Source organism: Podarcis vaucheri (assembly GCF_965113315.1).
Source record: "Podarcis vaucheri genome assembly, chromosome: 4".
Lineage (NCBI taxonomy): Eukaryota > Metazoa > Chordata > Lepidosauria > Squamata > Lacertidae > Podarcis > Podarcis vaucheri.
This window is the reverse complement of record NC_138762.1, coordinates 47,730,514-47,746,652: the sequence shown is the minus strand read 5'-3', so window position 1 is coordinate 47,746,652 and position 16,139 is coordinate 47,730,514. Positions and strand designations below refer to the sequence as shown.

General features: G+C 38.6%; 1 protein-coding gene across 1 annotated transcript in view; it reads right to left on the bottom strand.

Annotated features, from left to right (window-relative positions):
• The window catches only part of ROBO1 (roundabout guidance receptor 1), a gene marked incomplete at its 3' end in the record, with an annotated part of 602,172 nt that overhangs the window by 88,944 nt on the left and 497,089 nt on the right, over positions 1 to 16,139 (bottom strand). The window contains exon 5 of the mRNA XM_082220668.1: positions 15,055 to 15,212. Coding sequence (XP_082076794.1) covers positions 15,055 to 15,212 — 158 coding nt within the window. The remainder of the gene's footprint in view (positions 1 to 15,054; positions 15,213 to 16,139) is intronic.

The following is a 16,139-nucleotide window of genomic DNA, read 5'->3' as shown; positions in this document are numbered from 1 at the left end:
CCTAGGTGCAACCTGAAATTTGCATAGTTCCTGTGACAGCCTAATCTAAATCAATGAAGACTTCCAGCAAACTTAAAAGCCTTGCTCACTATTTATTTATTTATTTATTTTGCCCAACTGTGGATTTTGGATATTTTCTTATCATCCAACTCTGCTCCATTGCTATTCATCCACAAGATATACTACAGATTTACACATCCAACTCAATACCAGCTATTAAAGTTTTTCTGGGGGTGGGTTGGGAATTCTCTTTCAATCAGTAACTTATTTACACTTCTGATTCAATACAGAAACAGGAACATCTTAGGGAATGTCAACAAATAACCTATCTGAAGAAGTGTGTGTGCACAGGAAAACTTATACCAAGAACAAACTTAGTTGTTCTCTAAGGTGCTACTGGACAATTTTTTTATATATTTCGACTGTGTCAGACCAACATGGGTACCTACCTGAATCTACCAATTTGTGTGTGATACTAATCCTATCATGATAAATGCATTAGCCACAATAGATTTACAGTATACCTGTTCAGCAGCAGTATGCCACTAAATACCAGTTGTTGGGACAAAACAATGGTGAGCTGCCCTGCTTGTGATATGGCCATTATTGGAAACAGGATGTGGAACCAAATAGATCCTTGGCCTAATCCAGCAGGTCTCTTATCACATTCTTATGGCAGGTGTCCCACACAATACTGACTACTATAATTTTTTTCTGATTATTCTTCAGAATGAGAATGGTGGTATTTTCATATTATCTTACTGAAGTACAGTGCTACCTCGGGTTACAGACTCATCAGGTTACATATGCTTCAGGTTACAGACTCCACTAACCCAGAAATAGTACCTCGGGTTAAGAACTTTGCTTCAGGATAAGAACAGAAATCGCACGATGGCGGCACAGTGGCCGCTGGAGGCAGTGGCGTAGCGTGGGTTGTCAGCACCCAGGGCAAGGCAAGTAATTTGCGCCCCCTAACCCATAGGGGCAGAGAGCTGCGAGTGCGAGCACGCCCCGCCCCAGATGTTGTGCCCGGTGCGGCCAGCCCCCCCTGCACTACGCCACTGACTGGAGGCCCCATTAGCTAAAGTGGTGCTTCAGGTTAAGAACAGCTTCAGGTTAAGAACGGACCTCCAGAACGAATTAAGTTCGTAACTAGAGGTACCACTGTACTATGAGTTTGAATGATAAAAGTAGCTTGATAATCAGGGATATATTAGGGGAAATGGTCTATAACAGGGGTGTCCAACAGGTCGATCGCAATCTACTGGTAGATCCTCGGAAGGTTTCAGTAGATTGCAGTCAATCGCTGGCTCCCTTTCCTTAGCGTTGGTAAAACAAAATCCGGCCCTGCCCGTTCGCCCCACCCTCCGTTGTTGCACGATCTGCAGAATGGAAGATGGAGTTTACTCAGCGAGGCTGTTTGTTTCCCCAGCGATCAGGCTGTTCCCCTTTCTTTCTTGAGCTTAGGCTTTAATTCTCAAAAATTGGTGCTCAACAACTTTGACCTGAACCCCCCAAAAAGGGGCAATATTACTGCCAGTTTTTAATTCTGTGAGTAGATCGCAGCCTCTTGGGAGTTGGCCACCCCTGGTCTATAATATATATTCCTGATTAATTTTATAATTAAAATTAATATAAAATACTAAATATTAAAGTATACAATCCTGTTTTAAAGCAACATTTTATTATTAAGGGCAAAATTAAATCATTGCTAGCAATATTTTAGTCTAACTGGATAACTAACAGAATTCTTGTGTTGTAAGTAACATCACAGAAAATTTTCCATTGAAAAGCTGATCTGTTCAAGTACTCAAACCACACACACACACACACACACACACACACACACACACACACGGCACTCTTCATATAAAGCAGCCCATGGAGAGACACCTTATGTTTTTCACAATGGAACAACTAGAAGTAGGACAAAGTTAACATAGCTGTGCTCTGAGGCTTATGAACTTAAGATCACAAATGATAATAATTCAGATTGAAGACAGAAGCACATGTGGTGGAAAAAAGCAAGATTCCCATATAGCCGTGTTAGGCAGACTAATATGATCATTGGCTACAGGGAGCATGTTCACAGTGTGAAGTGCTTCACTAAAGCCGCCTACAGCTAGAAATCTATCCCAGAAAACTTGACATCTTGAGGAAGATAGGACTCTTATTATCACTGCAAGACATATGCACACAAAGATGACAGTCAGTTATTGAGATAGATGAACATGCACATATAATGTAGAATGCACTGCATACAAATGCCTTATTTTTTGCCTTCGGCACAGCTTGTTTGAGCACAGAAACAAAAAGTATGTCCTTTATCATCTAAAAAAACTAGCAGTGCAGAAATTTCAGGGAAGATCTGAGGCATGGAAAATGGATATTAAAAGTGACCCACTAATATGTTTTTTAAAAATAAGTAAAATGTATTTCCGTGTCTGTGATATCAAATACTAAACACATGCAACATATTTAATGGAACTAGTTTAGTGATAATTTTTCCCCACAAGCACAGAAAGTCACACAATCTACTATTTTAACAAGGATAAAATCAAACTACAGAACTTACTGGTTTGGGACAACATTTTCTGCAATGTCAACAACAAACAAAGCCCCCATAGTGTCTGCAAAATGCACCTTGTCCTTTAACTCACTCTCAGCTGGCTTTGCTCACTATCAGTGATATCATTTCATACCAATGTCCGACTGGCTACACAATATTTGGTGCCACCCAGTTCACTGTGTTGAAATCTTGGTTGAAATCCTCATCATTATATCTAATCCAGACACATGCAGAGAAAAAATGCTGCTTTGGAGCCATAATGGAATACAAGGTCACTGAAAAAGTTATTCACCATCATCACATTTATTTTTTTTAATTTTGCAGAAAATATTTCTGCACATACCCATACCCTGAAACCCAAATTGAAATAGAGTATTTGGGGCAGATCTGCTTTTATGTGTGTTTATATTCACACTAAATATATTACTGATCACTTACACAGATGAACACCTTAATTGTTGTCCATCTTCAAGTAACAGTGACCTCATTCACACATCAAAGTAAGCAAACTATAGCTTACCAGGACTGTACAAACCTGTAGCCTCCAATAGAGGAGATCACAGCGGCTTGGCTTCTCCCCAGTCTGATTTACTCCCCAGCTGAGCTAAATCCAAGTTGACTTTTTATTTTAAAGCATTTCTGAACTGCTTCATACTTTAAATATTAAGTGGTGTACACTATGTACAATATAACAACAATGTCCATTAAAACAAAACAGCAGCCTAAAATCAATTAAACAATACAAAGACGTAAAAGCAAATTAAATAGATTCAGGGTCTTCATACACCTAAATCAGGGGCCATTGTTATGCATCAGATAAAGATAAGACTGAATCAACATCATCATCAATTATTATTATTATTATTATTATTATTATTATTATTATTATTATTATTATTCCGCCTATCGGACTGAGTTGCGGCTTCCAACAAATTATTAAGAGAAGCATTGGTTGTCTGTGGGACTATCTCCTTCTTATCTACGCCTCAATTTATAATTTTGAAGCAAGGAAATGTGTTACAAGCCTGCAATTAATGTATTCTCAAGGAAACTGACCCTGTTAAGCTTCTGGAATTTTCTACCACTTAGGGAAATGGAATGTGCAAAACCCTAATGTCCCTCTTTGAGATACTTTAAGCTGTTAAGAACATTCATCTCCTGACTTACAGCAGCTTCATATGGAAGGTGTTATATTTTTGCTATGTGGTTCATTGAGCAATAACAGAATGCATATAAATTAGTCTTTGAAACAGTAGCTGGGTTTAAGCTAAGGAGCGACATGCTCATAGTTCTATGAAACAGAAGAGATGTGAAGTCTCTGTATTAGCAATCTTCCCTCTCTGTCTGAATATAGCTACCATTACAGAAAATGAGAACTATATAAGATGACAATGCATAGGATTATAAAATTCAGACCATAATGCACAATTATTCTTGATTCACTGCTTTATGTTTTTCCTCTGTATAATCAATAGCTGAAATCAGAAATAAAAAGTGAACTTGAATTGAACTCATTTCCCATTATTCCTTAATTTTTCTGCCCTGGAAAAAGTCAGATGATTTCATGTCTCAGTTTCACAGAATTTTCCCCCACCCTCACAAGTATCACCACTATCAAGTTATCCACACTTTTCCAAGGTCAAACATTCTAACAGATGGATAATAATTAACAGCTTCAGGCACATACAAAGATCATATTTAGCTTAAAATGACATTATTAAAAATATAGTAAATTTTCTGGACAAAAAAAGATAGTCATGAGCCACAAATTCACGCTAAGAAGCTAAACCAATCTATCTGAATTACAAATATCACTGTTCATAAAATACTGCATTACTGTAGCTAAAGGTAACCAGCTATTCAGTTTGTTCTTACTGTATATGAACTTATCGTATACCTCTGAGAAGTGACCAGTGTGCCATATAGCATTTTCCTGATCCTAATTGCTGTTTCCTGTCACTGCAACTTCAAAGCAGAAGCTAATTAGCTTCTCTTCCTCTTAAGCCTGATTTCCTGCTAGACAACCCTAAGGATGTTTCTGCCAAATGAAAAACGCCTTGACAAACGTCTTCTTGCATTCTACATGTGACGACATACTACACCCCCTATGTCCTACATGGCAGTATATGAAACCTGGAAAGAAGGGTGGTATATAAATAACACCACCACCACCACCACATTGAGGTTTCTGGGGAGATGTTGTTTCTTCCTGCTCTTTGATTTGTTTAACAGGAGATGCAGCACTCAACACTCACTGAACTTTCTCAACATTCAAAATGTACCTTCTGGTCCAAAAAGGTTGGTTGCCGCAGGCTTAACACAATGAAAGCAGGGGATTTTAAAAGGCTTAACTGTGGGCGGGGTATACTAAAATCCCTCTTGTATAATCACAGAAGTATCTATTTCCTATCTATTTGCATTATTTTTTAAAAAGTTGTCTCATAGGATAATTTCCCCATTTGAGGGATGATATAGGGCTTATCGGCCAGCAGATATTTTCCCCATGTACAGATATCTGTGCAGAAGAATCTGTTACATATATGTCTGTCATCCAAGCCAATTTCCAATAATGGAAAAGGAGCTTCCAGCATGATCATCATCCTTTTTTGAATGTGCAACATCACACAGCAATTTCTGAATGGCCAAGACAACATAATAAGTAACATCTCTTGATGCATTGGGATACTGTGCTTGAAAAACAAGCAAATATTTCCTTCATTAAAAATGTACAGAACTTCACTTGTTATCCCAATGAGAAGATGCACTTGTATTATATAGACAGACTGTAACTCAGAAGCATATGGAATAAATTGTTCTTGCAAAATCTTGTGACGCACAAAGAATTTAAGCAAAACAAACCCCTCTTTATTTCAAACAGTTCATTAGCTTAAAACATTTGGTTCTAAAAAAATGGATTCAGTTTTTATGCAAGGAAGCTAACCCTTTACTGAAACTTATATATTCTTGAAAATTGGAATTACTAAACAAGCCTGCAGCTACAGTTTTCATGTTAAGAATTTTGAACAGTAAATATTTCCAATTACACCTAGCTATTGTATGGATCAATATTAATAATTTAGCAGTAATTAAGATATTATGTGATGAAATAGTGTCAGTTTAAAATGTGGATTGAACCAAAATTAAGATTTAGGGCAATGAGCAAGGCTATATATAGTGAATTAATTCTGTTCATTAATCTGCATTCTTCACTCAAAGCATTCTGAAGCCATCCCACTAATGTTAAATGTCTCATACAGCCTCTGCTGTACAACCAGATGACATTCTGTTATGCCTTTCTGTCTTTCATTACCTCCCTGAAAATAGCTTCCAGTTGCAAATAAAACCACTTCAGCTTGGTTACCCAAACCCTGAAACCGTATAAATTGTGACAGAAAGTATCTAGTTTTTTGCCTAGTGCTGCAAAGCAGTTTTGGAAGAAGTCCAACATCTTGTATGTCGGTTCGGTGCTTTTGCACATGCTTGCTATCTGTACTTGGCACAATCCTGAGAAGAGGTAATTGCAACTCTGTTCAGTGGAGGAAACCAAAGACCTGAAACAAATATTATTTTTGAAGTTCTGTGCTTTGAATTACACTTTTCATAGGACCAGAAGTTGTATAGGAACTTCAGAAATGCAAAGCTATCCATAGTGGAATGCAAAATAAGCAAAATGTGAAATGACTAGACTGAAAGAAAATAAAATGTATCAAAGAAATCTAAACAAGGATACACTAATCATTCACATCTGTTTCCAAGCTCCACGCAAGAGAACCTCTTTTCCCCTAAAATATTGTGCAACTCCCCTCCCTGCTTTGAGAGAATGCAATGAATGAAAAGTCATCATACAGACCAAGAGTGGTATTTTTTAAACAGTTTTATTATGTCCCTTGTAGTTTACAGATGCAAAAAGACGCAGCTTAGCTACAAATATATCTAGATAGGTAGAATATTTTCTACCCCCATCATTCTGGTGCCCATCCACTACCCAGGGAAGCCCTGAACGATTTAAAATCACAATAAAAAATTAAACAATTTAAACACATACATTACACAACGCTAAAATCAGTTAAAAGCCACAGCAACCAAGATAATCAGTAATATGACTTTAATAGTCTAAGCCAGGCTTCCTCAACCTCAGCCCTCCAGATGTTTTTGGCCTACAACTCCCATGATCCCTAGCTAGCAGGCCCAGTGGTCAGGGATGATGGGAATTGTAGTCTCAAAACATCTGGAAGGCTGAGGCTGAGGAAGCCTGGTCTAAGCCTCTTAGAATATAAATGTTAGTATCTCAAACAGATTATAAATAAAAGAATGTGGTCCTTTCTATCAGCCAAGATCAGACCCTCATCAGAGATGAACAGCACAATCATACGCAGATTTACTCAGGAAGTAAGTCCCAATATGTTCAATGAAGTTTATTCCCTAGAAAGTGTGTTTAGGATAGACCACCTTAGCTTTGAAGAGTGGCCGAAATTCAAGAGGACTGGGGCAGATTTTTTGGCAAAAGATAAGCTAGTCTTAGTGGGTTGGGGGCTCCGTCAGATTAATTTTGTAAACAGGCAACAGTCACAGGTCATCCTACAACGTTTTATGAGAATGCTGCCTATTACCGTAATCACTCTTCACATAAATGCAGATGTTAATCTTAATATTAAAAATGTGGTGCTTGTGCCGTGACTTAATCCTGTGTCTTTAAAAGGGGCACAGCTTTAAATATTTTGCCACTGGCTATATATAGCCCCAACTCTGGAAGAAAACTTCTACTCCCCAAAAGCCCACAAGGTAACTACTGAAATAGATTGCCTGAGGCTGCAAAGCCATTCAGTTTAAGCAACCTCTAATGCAGAGAAAAATGGGGGCTGCAACTTTCATCCTTCCATTAAGGTTTTCTAGCTCTTTGAGGGAAGAACTGCATGGCAGATGCTACCCTATTCTGCTGGCCTGGGATATAACCTAGGGTGGGGGAAGAGGGCTTCCCGGGAGAGGCTGCTCTTTGTCAAGCGCAAGGATGTCACTGGCAGTGGTGGAGTTTCTCCTGTTCTACATAGCCAGAATCTACATTGATAGAACTCTGTAACTGCAATGTAAGAACTGTAACTTGTGTTTGAACTTGCTTTTCCCTCTTCCCTCCCACTTCCCTTTCCTCATATGTCATGTATTTAGATTCTGTGTGTCTCAGTACCGATCTTTGAAAGATGCTCAGAGCCTAAATGGTGGGGTATGAATGAAATGAAAAATACCAGGATTAATAGCCATTCCTCAACCCATTTCTAACAACCAAAATCATTTTCTTTCTTTTAGCAATTCAGTTTTGAAAATTCTAGACAGCACAAGTAGCTAAAGCTCAAAAGAAGTACCAGATTTCTTCTAATTTATTTAAAAGGTACAGTTTGTAGTCTCTCTCATTTTACTACTGTAAGTAGTCCTTGAAATTCAAAAATCTAGCAAGAATGCCCAAATATTTTCAGTTTCCAGTCTGATGGCAGTTTCAAAACAGTCATTTTAAGTAATACATATCTGCTCCTTATTTGTTCTATTTAGGACAAAAGACAACAGAAATTTGTACAGAACATTAATAAATGTAGTTTCCCCAACTTAGCAGATTATTTCCAATTTCCAAATCATGTTACATCATATAACTGGACAAAATAAATATTTGGTTGCATGCGTTTAAGCATAGTACAGGATAACTTTTGTTGTTGACTTTGTCAAACTTCAATTATTTTAAAAGTCTGAAAAATTTATAGTTTATCTAAATATTCATACTGCAATGGTGTTCCAGCTGAATATCATTTTTAGTTGGCCAACTCACTCATACATATAATGTGATTTTCAGCTCCCATAGGCTGTGATATTACAGATACAATGAATATTTGTAAATTTTGTTTCATGAATATTCATAACAGATGTGTTCCAAATAAGGCAATAGGTTAACAGTTACTACGGATTCATGAAAAGGAAACATTACTTGTGTCCAATATTTCACAATTTATTTCATAGAATAGGGATGAGAAAAATAGCTGGATACGAAGCACAATAGCAAACAGGTCTGTCAGGGTCCTATATAAGAAATAATGTGGTGGAAAAGTCTGGAACACTACTAAATATTAATCCATTTTTAAAAAATTGCCGCACCAAAGAAAGGAAAGGATGAGCACACAGAACCCCCACCTTTTAAAACACAACTATGTGAGATCTGCCTGCATTTAAATGTGATTTGTTACCACATTTGGCTGTAAACACTTCAAAAATCCCAATCTCACAGAAATATGTATCTGTTCGTGTGTATCAAACATGCCATGACAGTTAGAAACTGGATCTATTTGGAAATAGTACATACCTAATATCTGTAAATACCTAATAAAGAGTTGTTAAAACTTGTAGTTGTTCATGTATCTGTGGATGCCAATTCTAATATCTATAAAAGACTCCTTACAATGAATTTGTCTAGATCCCCTCAGTTCCTCTGTGACAATGAACAACTATGGCAAAAGGATAGGTTTGCCCTCAAAGTTCCAATGTGGCAGTGGAAAAGATCATCTAATGATATCAATAAAGACTGTAAAAGCAGAGAGAACAGAGTTATAAGGAGATGGGAAGCACATGAAAAGGAAACTGGGAGCATCTTTGATGTGACAAAATGCAAATGTTCTCCTGAAAGAGAAGATGCACAAATTTTTCCTTTGCCTGTGGAATTCAAGCATCACTCATGAATGAAGATGCTCTCCCAGTCAATGTTATCAAGGACCAGGTAAACTCATTGGAAAAGGACCTGCCCTTTTTGTGGTGCCATGCTCCTGGACAAAATAATAATAATTATGATTGAATTATGAAGGAGTGGAAAGGACCCCCAGGCTCAGCTTGTCCAGCCTCCTGCAATGCAGGAATCTTAAATAGATAGTACATAAAAGATGGCCATCAAATCTCTACTTAAAAAGGAGAGTCTACCACTTCCCCACTGATGAACATCTCTTAGTTCAACACTTGAATTATGTGTTCTAGGACCTTTCCTGCTGTCAATGTCAAGCTCACTTGTCAGCAGTTACCTGCCTCTTCTCTCTCCCCCTCCCCTTTTGAAGATGGGGGCAACATTTGCCAGCCTCCAGTCCACAGGGACCACCCCTGTTCTCCAAGAATGGTCCAAGATTATAGACAGAGACTCTGAGATTACATCTGCAAGCTCCTTTAATACACTTGAGTGGAGCTCATCAGGCCCTGGAGATTTGAATTCATTTAAAGTAGCTAGGTGTTCCCTTACAACCTCTTTTCCTATCTTAGGCTACAGCTCCTCCTATGCATTGATGCATAGGATCACCAGGTGGGTGCTGCTTTCTATGTGGATGTAAATAATTTGATGTTACCATCTCTCATAAGGTATAAAGTGACTCTTGGGAACTTTGCACTGCTAGCTAACTAGGGGAGACATGAGCATTTTGTTTGCCAAAGTATGTCGAGCCTAATCCAAAATAAATTATTTCAGTTTTGCCACATGATTTACAAAAAAGCTGTAGGCTCTTAGCTAGCTGAGTTAAAGAAATCTCCTTTAACATACTGTAGACAAATTTATTTCCACCCACTCAAAGATTTAACTATTGTATAGTATAATTATAGTAACTTTTTTCCTGAACGACCTGGACAAAAAGACTAAGATATCCATACGGGGCCCAGTATGTCTGAACTCAATACAGTTAAAAACCCAAAGATGACAATGTTTACGAAAGAAAAAGAGAGAGTACACAATATAATATGCTGAGAATTTTGTGAAAATGTACCTAAAAGAAACACTGAGGGGTTAAACCTATTGCATCCAGACAAAGCCAAACTCATAGTTTTTAATCTCCTGTTTGACCCTTCCTCTATCACAGCAATTCATCTTTCGAAGAGAAAGTAGCCTCCTTGGGATGGAGATTAATTTGGTGCTAGTTTCTTCTTTCATCTATTACACATAGATCCTTTTTGGCTGATATACATAATGACTTTTTCAATTTCTTTTACCCTTTGTCATCTAACTACTTAAGATATTTCACTTTGAAATGAAGAAAAATAGAACTTTAAAAACTCTACAGGAAGATTGAATTGTGTCTTGGAGTAATTTACTACTGCTACCAATACGGAAACAAATAATTGCTGATTGAACAAAAACTTTGAATGTCATTCTTTCCACGGTGCAATTGTACAGTAATTTTCCAGCTCATTTTCAATATTGTTTTCCCAAAGACAATTGTGTCCATAAACTTAATTTGGCAATACATACAAAACATTTCAAATTCCTGATGTGCTATTTAGGGGATCAAGCAAAATAGAAATGGAGCTACAACTTATCTGAACCATTCAAAATCTGAGCTATACATGCAACTGAGATGAACAGTTCCATGCTTTTAAAAGCCAAGAATCACAATGATAAAAAAATTACTTATCAAGGTTTTCTTTTTAAAATGAGCATGATATATAAATGGCAAAGAAGTGAAGAAATGAAAAACAAGTGTTATTGCAAAAGGGGCGAAATTGGATTCACAGTATTTAACTCAGCTTCCTAGGCCAAACCCTTCATTCTTGAAGCCAACTGAAAGTCATCTCTTTGTATCTTGATGCTTTTAATGTATGTGTAAAGTATTTTGCTTATTATACATTTATGCACATCATCCGCTACACTTAAATGGTGCAGTTAATTAACATCTCAATTAAATGTGTTTTTAAAAGAATGTAGATGTTCATGGACCATACTGCAAAATAGGATATGGTTCTTTCTAATACTGATTCTGACTCCTCAGTTTTCACATCCTTAGTTGATAAAATAGGAGACTATATTAACATGTGAGCACTGCAGTACTTAAGCTTTATAACAAGAAAGTTCCCAATTTAGTAAATAATTGAAGGAAAATGTTGAAGCTGCTTAAAATTTCTATATTTATTAGCACCCACCCAAATCTTAGGCATGTTTTCTCATAAGTAAGTCCCACTATGTTTAGGGCTTGATCTTCTTTTGCAGTATCTCATATCCATCTTTGGATATGTCTCTTCAAGTTCTCTCCATCATTATCTGCTGCTTGCTTCCTGCTTCCACAAAAGTCCTGCTGTGAGTTTTAGATCATCAGCCCATCACATAGATGATTATCCCCTTAGCCTTTTGAAATTGTAAGGTTTCCATACTAACACTGCTTTATTTAGATAAATTCTAATCTCAGATAAATTCTAATAGTGCTTACTTCCTAATAAAGTAATGTCTGATTCTAGCTCAGGTTTGCCTATTCTTAACAGCTCCTTGTTGAAACAAAATTGTGTCACCATTCCAGTACATTAATAAAAACCATCCTGCTTTTGTTGGGAAGTTAACTCACAAAGGACTAGTAAGACATTTTGCTGCCTAAGGAGAAGGACAAAATATCCTCACCCCATTCCACAGACAGAAGCTGACTGAACTGGCAGTTAAACTCAGCTTTATTGTCCACACCATAGGGTAAAACACATGCCAGACACATTTGGAAAGAGGCTGGTTATATGTTTCAAATGTTTACGTGGTAATGCTAGAAGTCTCCAAGTCAAAATGCTTGCAAAATGCTTCAGTGAGCTGAAATGCTTAGCTTTAAAGGAGAACAACATATTGAGGATATAATGGACACCTGGTGGAATTAAGGGAACTGGTGTAACACTCATCTCTGAATACAAACTGTAGTAGGGGTAGGGAGCCTGTGGCCTTCTCATCATGCCTAATCACTGGGCCAGGCTGGTTGGGATTGAAGGAATCACAGAATTGTAGATTTGGAAGGGACCACAAGGACAATCTATTTCAACCCCCTGCAATGCAGAAAAAATTTCACTAACGTGGGTCTCAAACCCACTACCTTAATTTTAAAAGTCTCATGCTCTACTGACTGAGCTATCTCTAGAGACATCTGGAGGACCACTCTATTGGAAAGACAGAGGCTTTGGCTAGACGCTAGATGAAATTGTTGTGGGAAACCAATGGCGGCTGCCTCCAGATGATAACTCTGGCATCTTTAGTAAATTATAGAGATAAGCATTGATTACAGTGGTACCTCGGGTTAAGCACTTAATTCGTTCTGGAGGTCCATTCTTAACCTGAAACTGTTCTTAACCTGAAGCACCACTTTAGCTAATGGGGCCTCCTGCTGCCGCTGCACCGCCGCCACGCGATTTCTGTTCTCATCCTGAAGTAAAGTTCTTAACCCGAGGTACTATTTCTGGGTTAGCAGAGTCTGTAACCTGAAGCGTCTGTAACCCAAGGTACCACTGTACTTAAGAAAAGGCCTCTTACTTACATAATCTCCAAGCTCCTAATAGTTAGTTGACGGTCTTTGATTTAAAATTTCAGTGTGTTATTATATATTGATACTATTGTAAACCACTTTGATTTTTTTATAATATAGCGGTACATATTTTTATAAATAAGTAAATGTTTAGATACAGCATGCAAATTATCTCAGACATGTGTCCCAATATAAATGTCAGTTTTCCAAAACAGAAGTCATATACATCAGTGTTTTTCAACCACTGTTCCGCGGCACACTAGTGTGCCGCGAAATGTTGCCTGGTGTGCCGTGGGAAAAATTAAAAAATTCGAAATTTTTTTTTTTAAGTCAAATTTTCGATTGGGGCGCCGTCCCCGGAGGGAGGCGGGCGAGTCGGACGGCGAGATGAGGAGCGGCGGCAGCGGCGAGGAGAGGCCGCCCAGCGCGGGGCTCTCGCCGTCTGCCTGCCTGGCTGCCTGCGAGCTCGGCGGGCAGCGCCTCCGTCCGCAGCACCCGCCTCGCGGCTCTCATTCCCTGCCCCTGCCAAAGCTCACCCAGCCAAGCCGCGCTCTCCTTCCTGCCTCGCTTTGCTGCCTCCTCCCCCCCACCCCCAAAGCTTGGAGGTTCCCTGGCGCCGGCCCGCAGGTTTGACCCCCTTCTCACACCTGTTCGCGCTCCTTGCACGGAAAGGGGCAGATGGGGAGGAACGGGGCTTGCCGCTGCCTCCGCTCGCCCTCCCCCCTCCTTCGTGCGTCCCTCCCGGCGTGACGCTGTGCGCTGACGTCACAGGGCTGTAACGTGGTGTGCCTCGAGATTTTTTTCATGAGACAAGTGTGCCTTTGCCCAAAAAAGGTTGGGAAACTGATATACATGGAAGGTTCATGAGAATCGCATGAAAATCAGCCATCATACCATGAGCACTTGATGAGTTATATATGACAAGTACCCTGTGCCTAGCTCCCAAAGATGTAAGAAAGCAAACATGCCATATGTCTCCTTGTATTTAATTCTTACTGAAGAGCAGAATTATAATGCAAATATCTTTTCATGCACCCAATTTATAGGAGCACCTGATTTTCTCTTTTAATGAACAGTCTTGCATTAAACGACTAGTGGAAGATCTGTTCCAGTCAAATCTATTAATTAATTTCTCATCCTTTGTTCATCATGGCTGCTTCCAGCAAACTGTTAAATTGGCTATGCTTACAGCAGAATGGAGTGGGATTTAAGTTGTAGAGTTCTGAAATGGCAGAACAGATAGTGCTATTTTAGAATACGTACAAGAGAAGGGACATACTTTTTTAAGTTCTCCCTTGTACAATACACTTCCTCTTGCACAGCAAGAACATGATACACATCCCTCATGATGAACTGGGTGTTTCTTAGCAGATGCTTTTTTTTTAAGGTTGAAAGCATTAAAAAATTATATTTGTACACCTTCAGTCTAAAATGATATAGCCCACTCTAGTAAATTTAATGGTCCTGCTTCTCGTTACTTTTTTTGCTAACTTTTCTTATCACTTATCCATTAGTTGGCAAAACTTTTAAAAAGGCAAAAGGGTTTGTTTCATTGTAACACTGCAAAATCAAGTTCAGGAGAGCATTTTTTTTTTTTTAGTTCAAAACTCTACAGTGAGGTCAAAACCCTGCATGCTTAGTTGTTGTTTTTCCTGCAACAGAATTGCTGCAGTTATCCTATGTATCACTGTGAATGGAAACAATTAACCACAGGACCATAATAGTTGAGCCTGTCCATAACTGGCTGCAAAGATTTAAAGGAAAAAGAAACATCCCTGTAAAGAATTAACAAATTGCATGTTGGATCTAGACTTCCAGTGAGTGGAGTTCAACTCATGTGGCACTGGAGGAAGAGATTATTTTTCTGACTTCTCCTTCCCCCAGAGTACTCTGCATCCCCTGAAAACTGCTCTGATGGTGCTGGGAGATGGAGGAGGGGAAATCGGCAAAAATTTCCTCCTTCTGTTTTGTCCAAGAAGAGCTTACACTGCATTGCAGTTCACTCTATAGTCTGGATGCGACAACTATGTGTGTACTTGTTTTCTCTAGATATACTTGCAGGAACAGGGGAAACCCCCAAAATCAGAGTTCCTGCAACATCAGGTGCCTAACTGAAGATACCCTTATTATTTGTATGCATGCTCCATTTGCCCCATTGTAATGTGCACAGGCAAGTGTGAGATTCTATTTTCAGCTTTTGTTCTTTTACAAACTTACTGTAATTCTTTCATCTTTGTCATCCAGGGGGGACCCATCTTTCTTCCATGAAATTGTAGGCTCAGGATGGCCTCTTGGAGGTTGGCATTCCATCACAGCTGGTTCACCTACTGCTACCATGACATCAGAAGGGTTTTGCCTGAAGTCATCACGCAGTACTGAAAAAAGCAAAGAGATAAGGGAAGTAAAATCAAAATGAGCACCAGTGATAAGGAGGCAGGATTTTTAAACATCAAGTACTCTGAATGAGAAGAATCATTTTGTTAAAGAGGGCAATGGAAGGTTGAACTACAGATACTTCCACAGCTTCTTCCTGAGGGTTTATTTCCAAGACATGAAGAAGAATATATATTTGATTGATATACTATTATTTACGTATTTTTCGCTCTATAACACGCACCCGACCATAACACGCACGTAGTTTTTAGAGGAGGAAAATCTGTAGGCATGCCACCTGTAGACATTCCCTCCATAACACGCACAGACATTTCCCCTTACTTTTTAGGAGGAAAAAAGTGAGTGTTGTGGTGCAAAAAATACGGTAAGCTCCTTAAATTTATTTATTTATTTTTTAAACATGTAAATATCACCTGTCATGTGAAACACATCAAGGCATACCAAAATAAAGACAGCAAAATAGTACAGGTATACAGTATTCTAAAAAGAAGGGAATAACTGATAATTATTAGACATACAGGAAAAAAAACATACAGGGCGTGAAAGCCCCTCACAGGCTTTTCAAAATCTCGGAAAATAGTGTGATGACAACAGAACAAAGAGAAATAAACCTAATTTTGCAAACTAAAGTTCATAGGGACACTATTATTTTATGTTTTATATCTTTACTGTGGCGTTTCAGCCTCTTATCTGCCTGCAGTTCCAATACTGGATGTGAAAAACTGACAAAGACAGACACAGACAATGTGTCACCCCAAGAGAAAAGCATGCCAGGTCACAAATGATCCTTTAGACTGCAAAGGTAAGTGGCCCCTCGCAACTTGGGAATACACCAGGGAAAAGGAAGAATTAGTATTGGAGCATGTGAACTCCTTTTCACCATTCTCCAGATATCTCCTTCCTTCAGT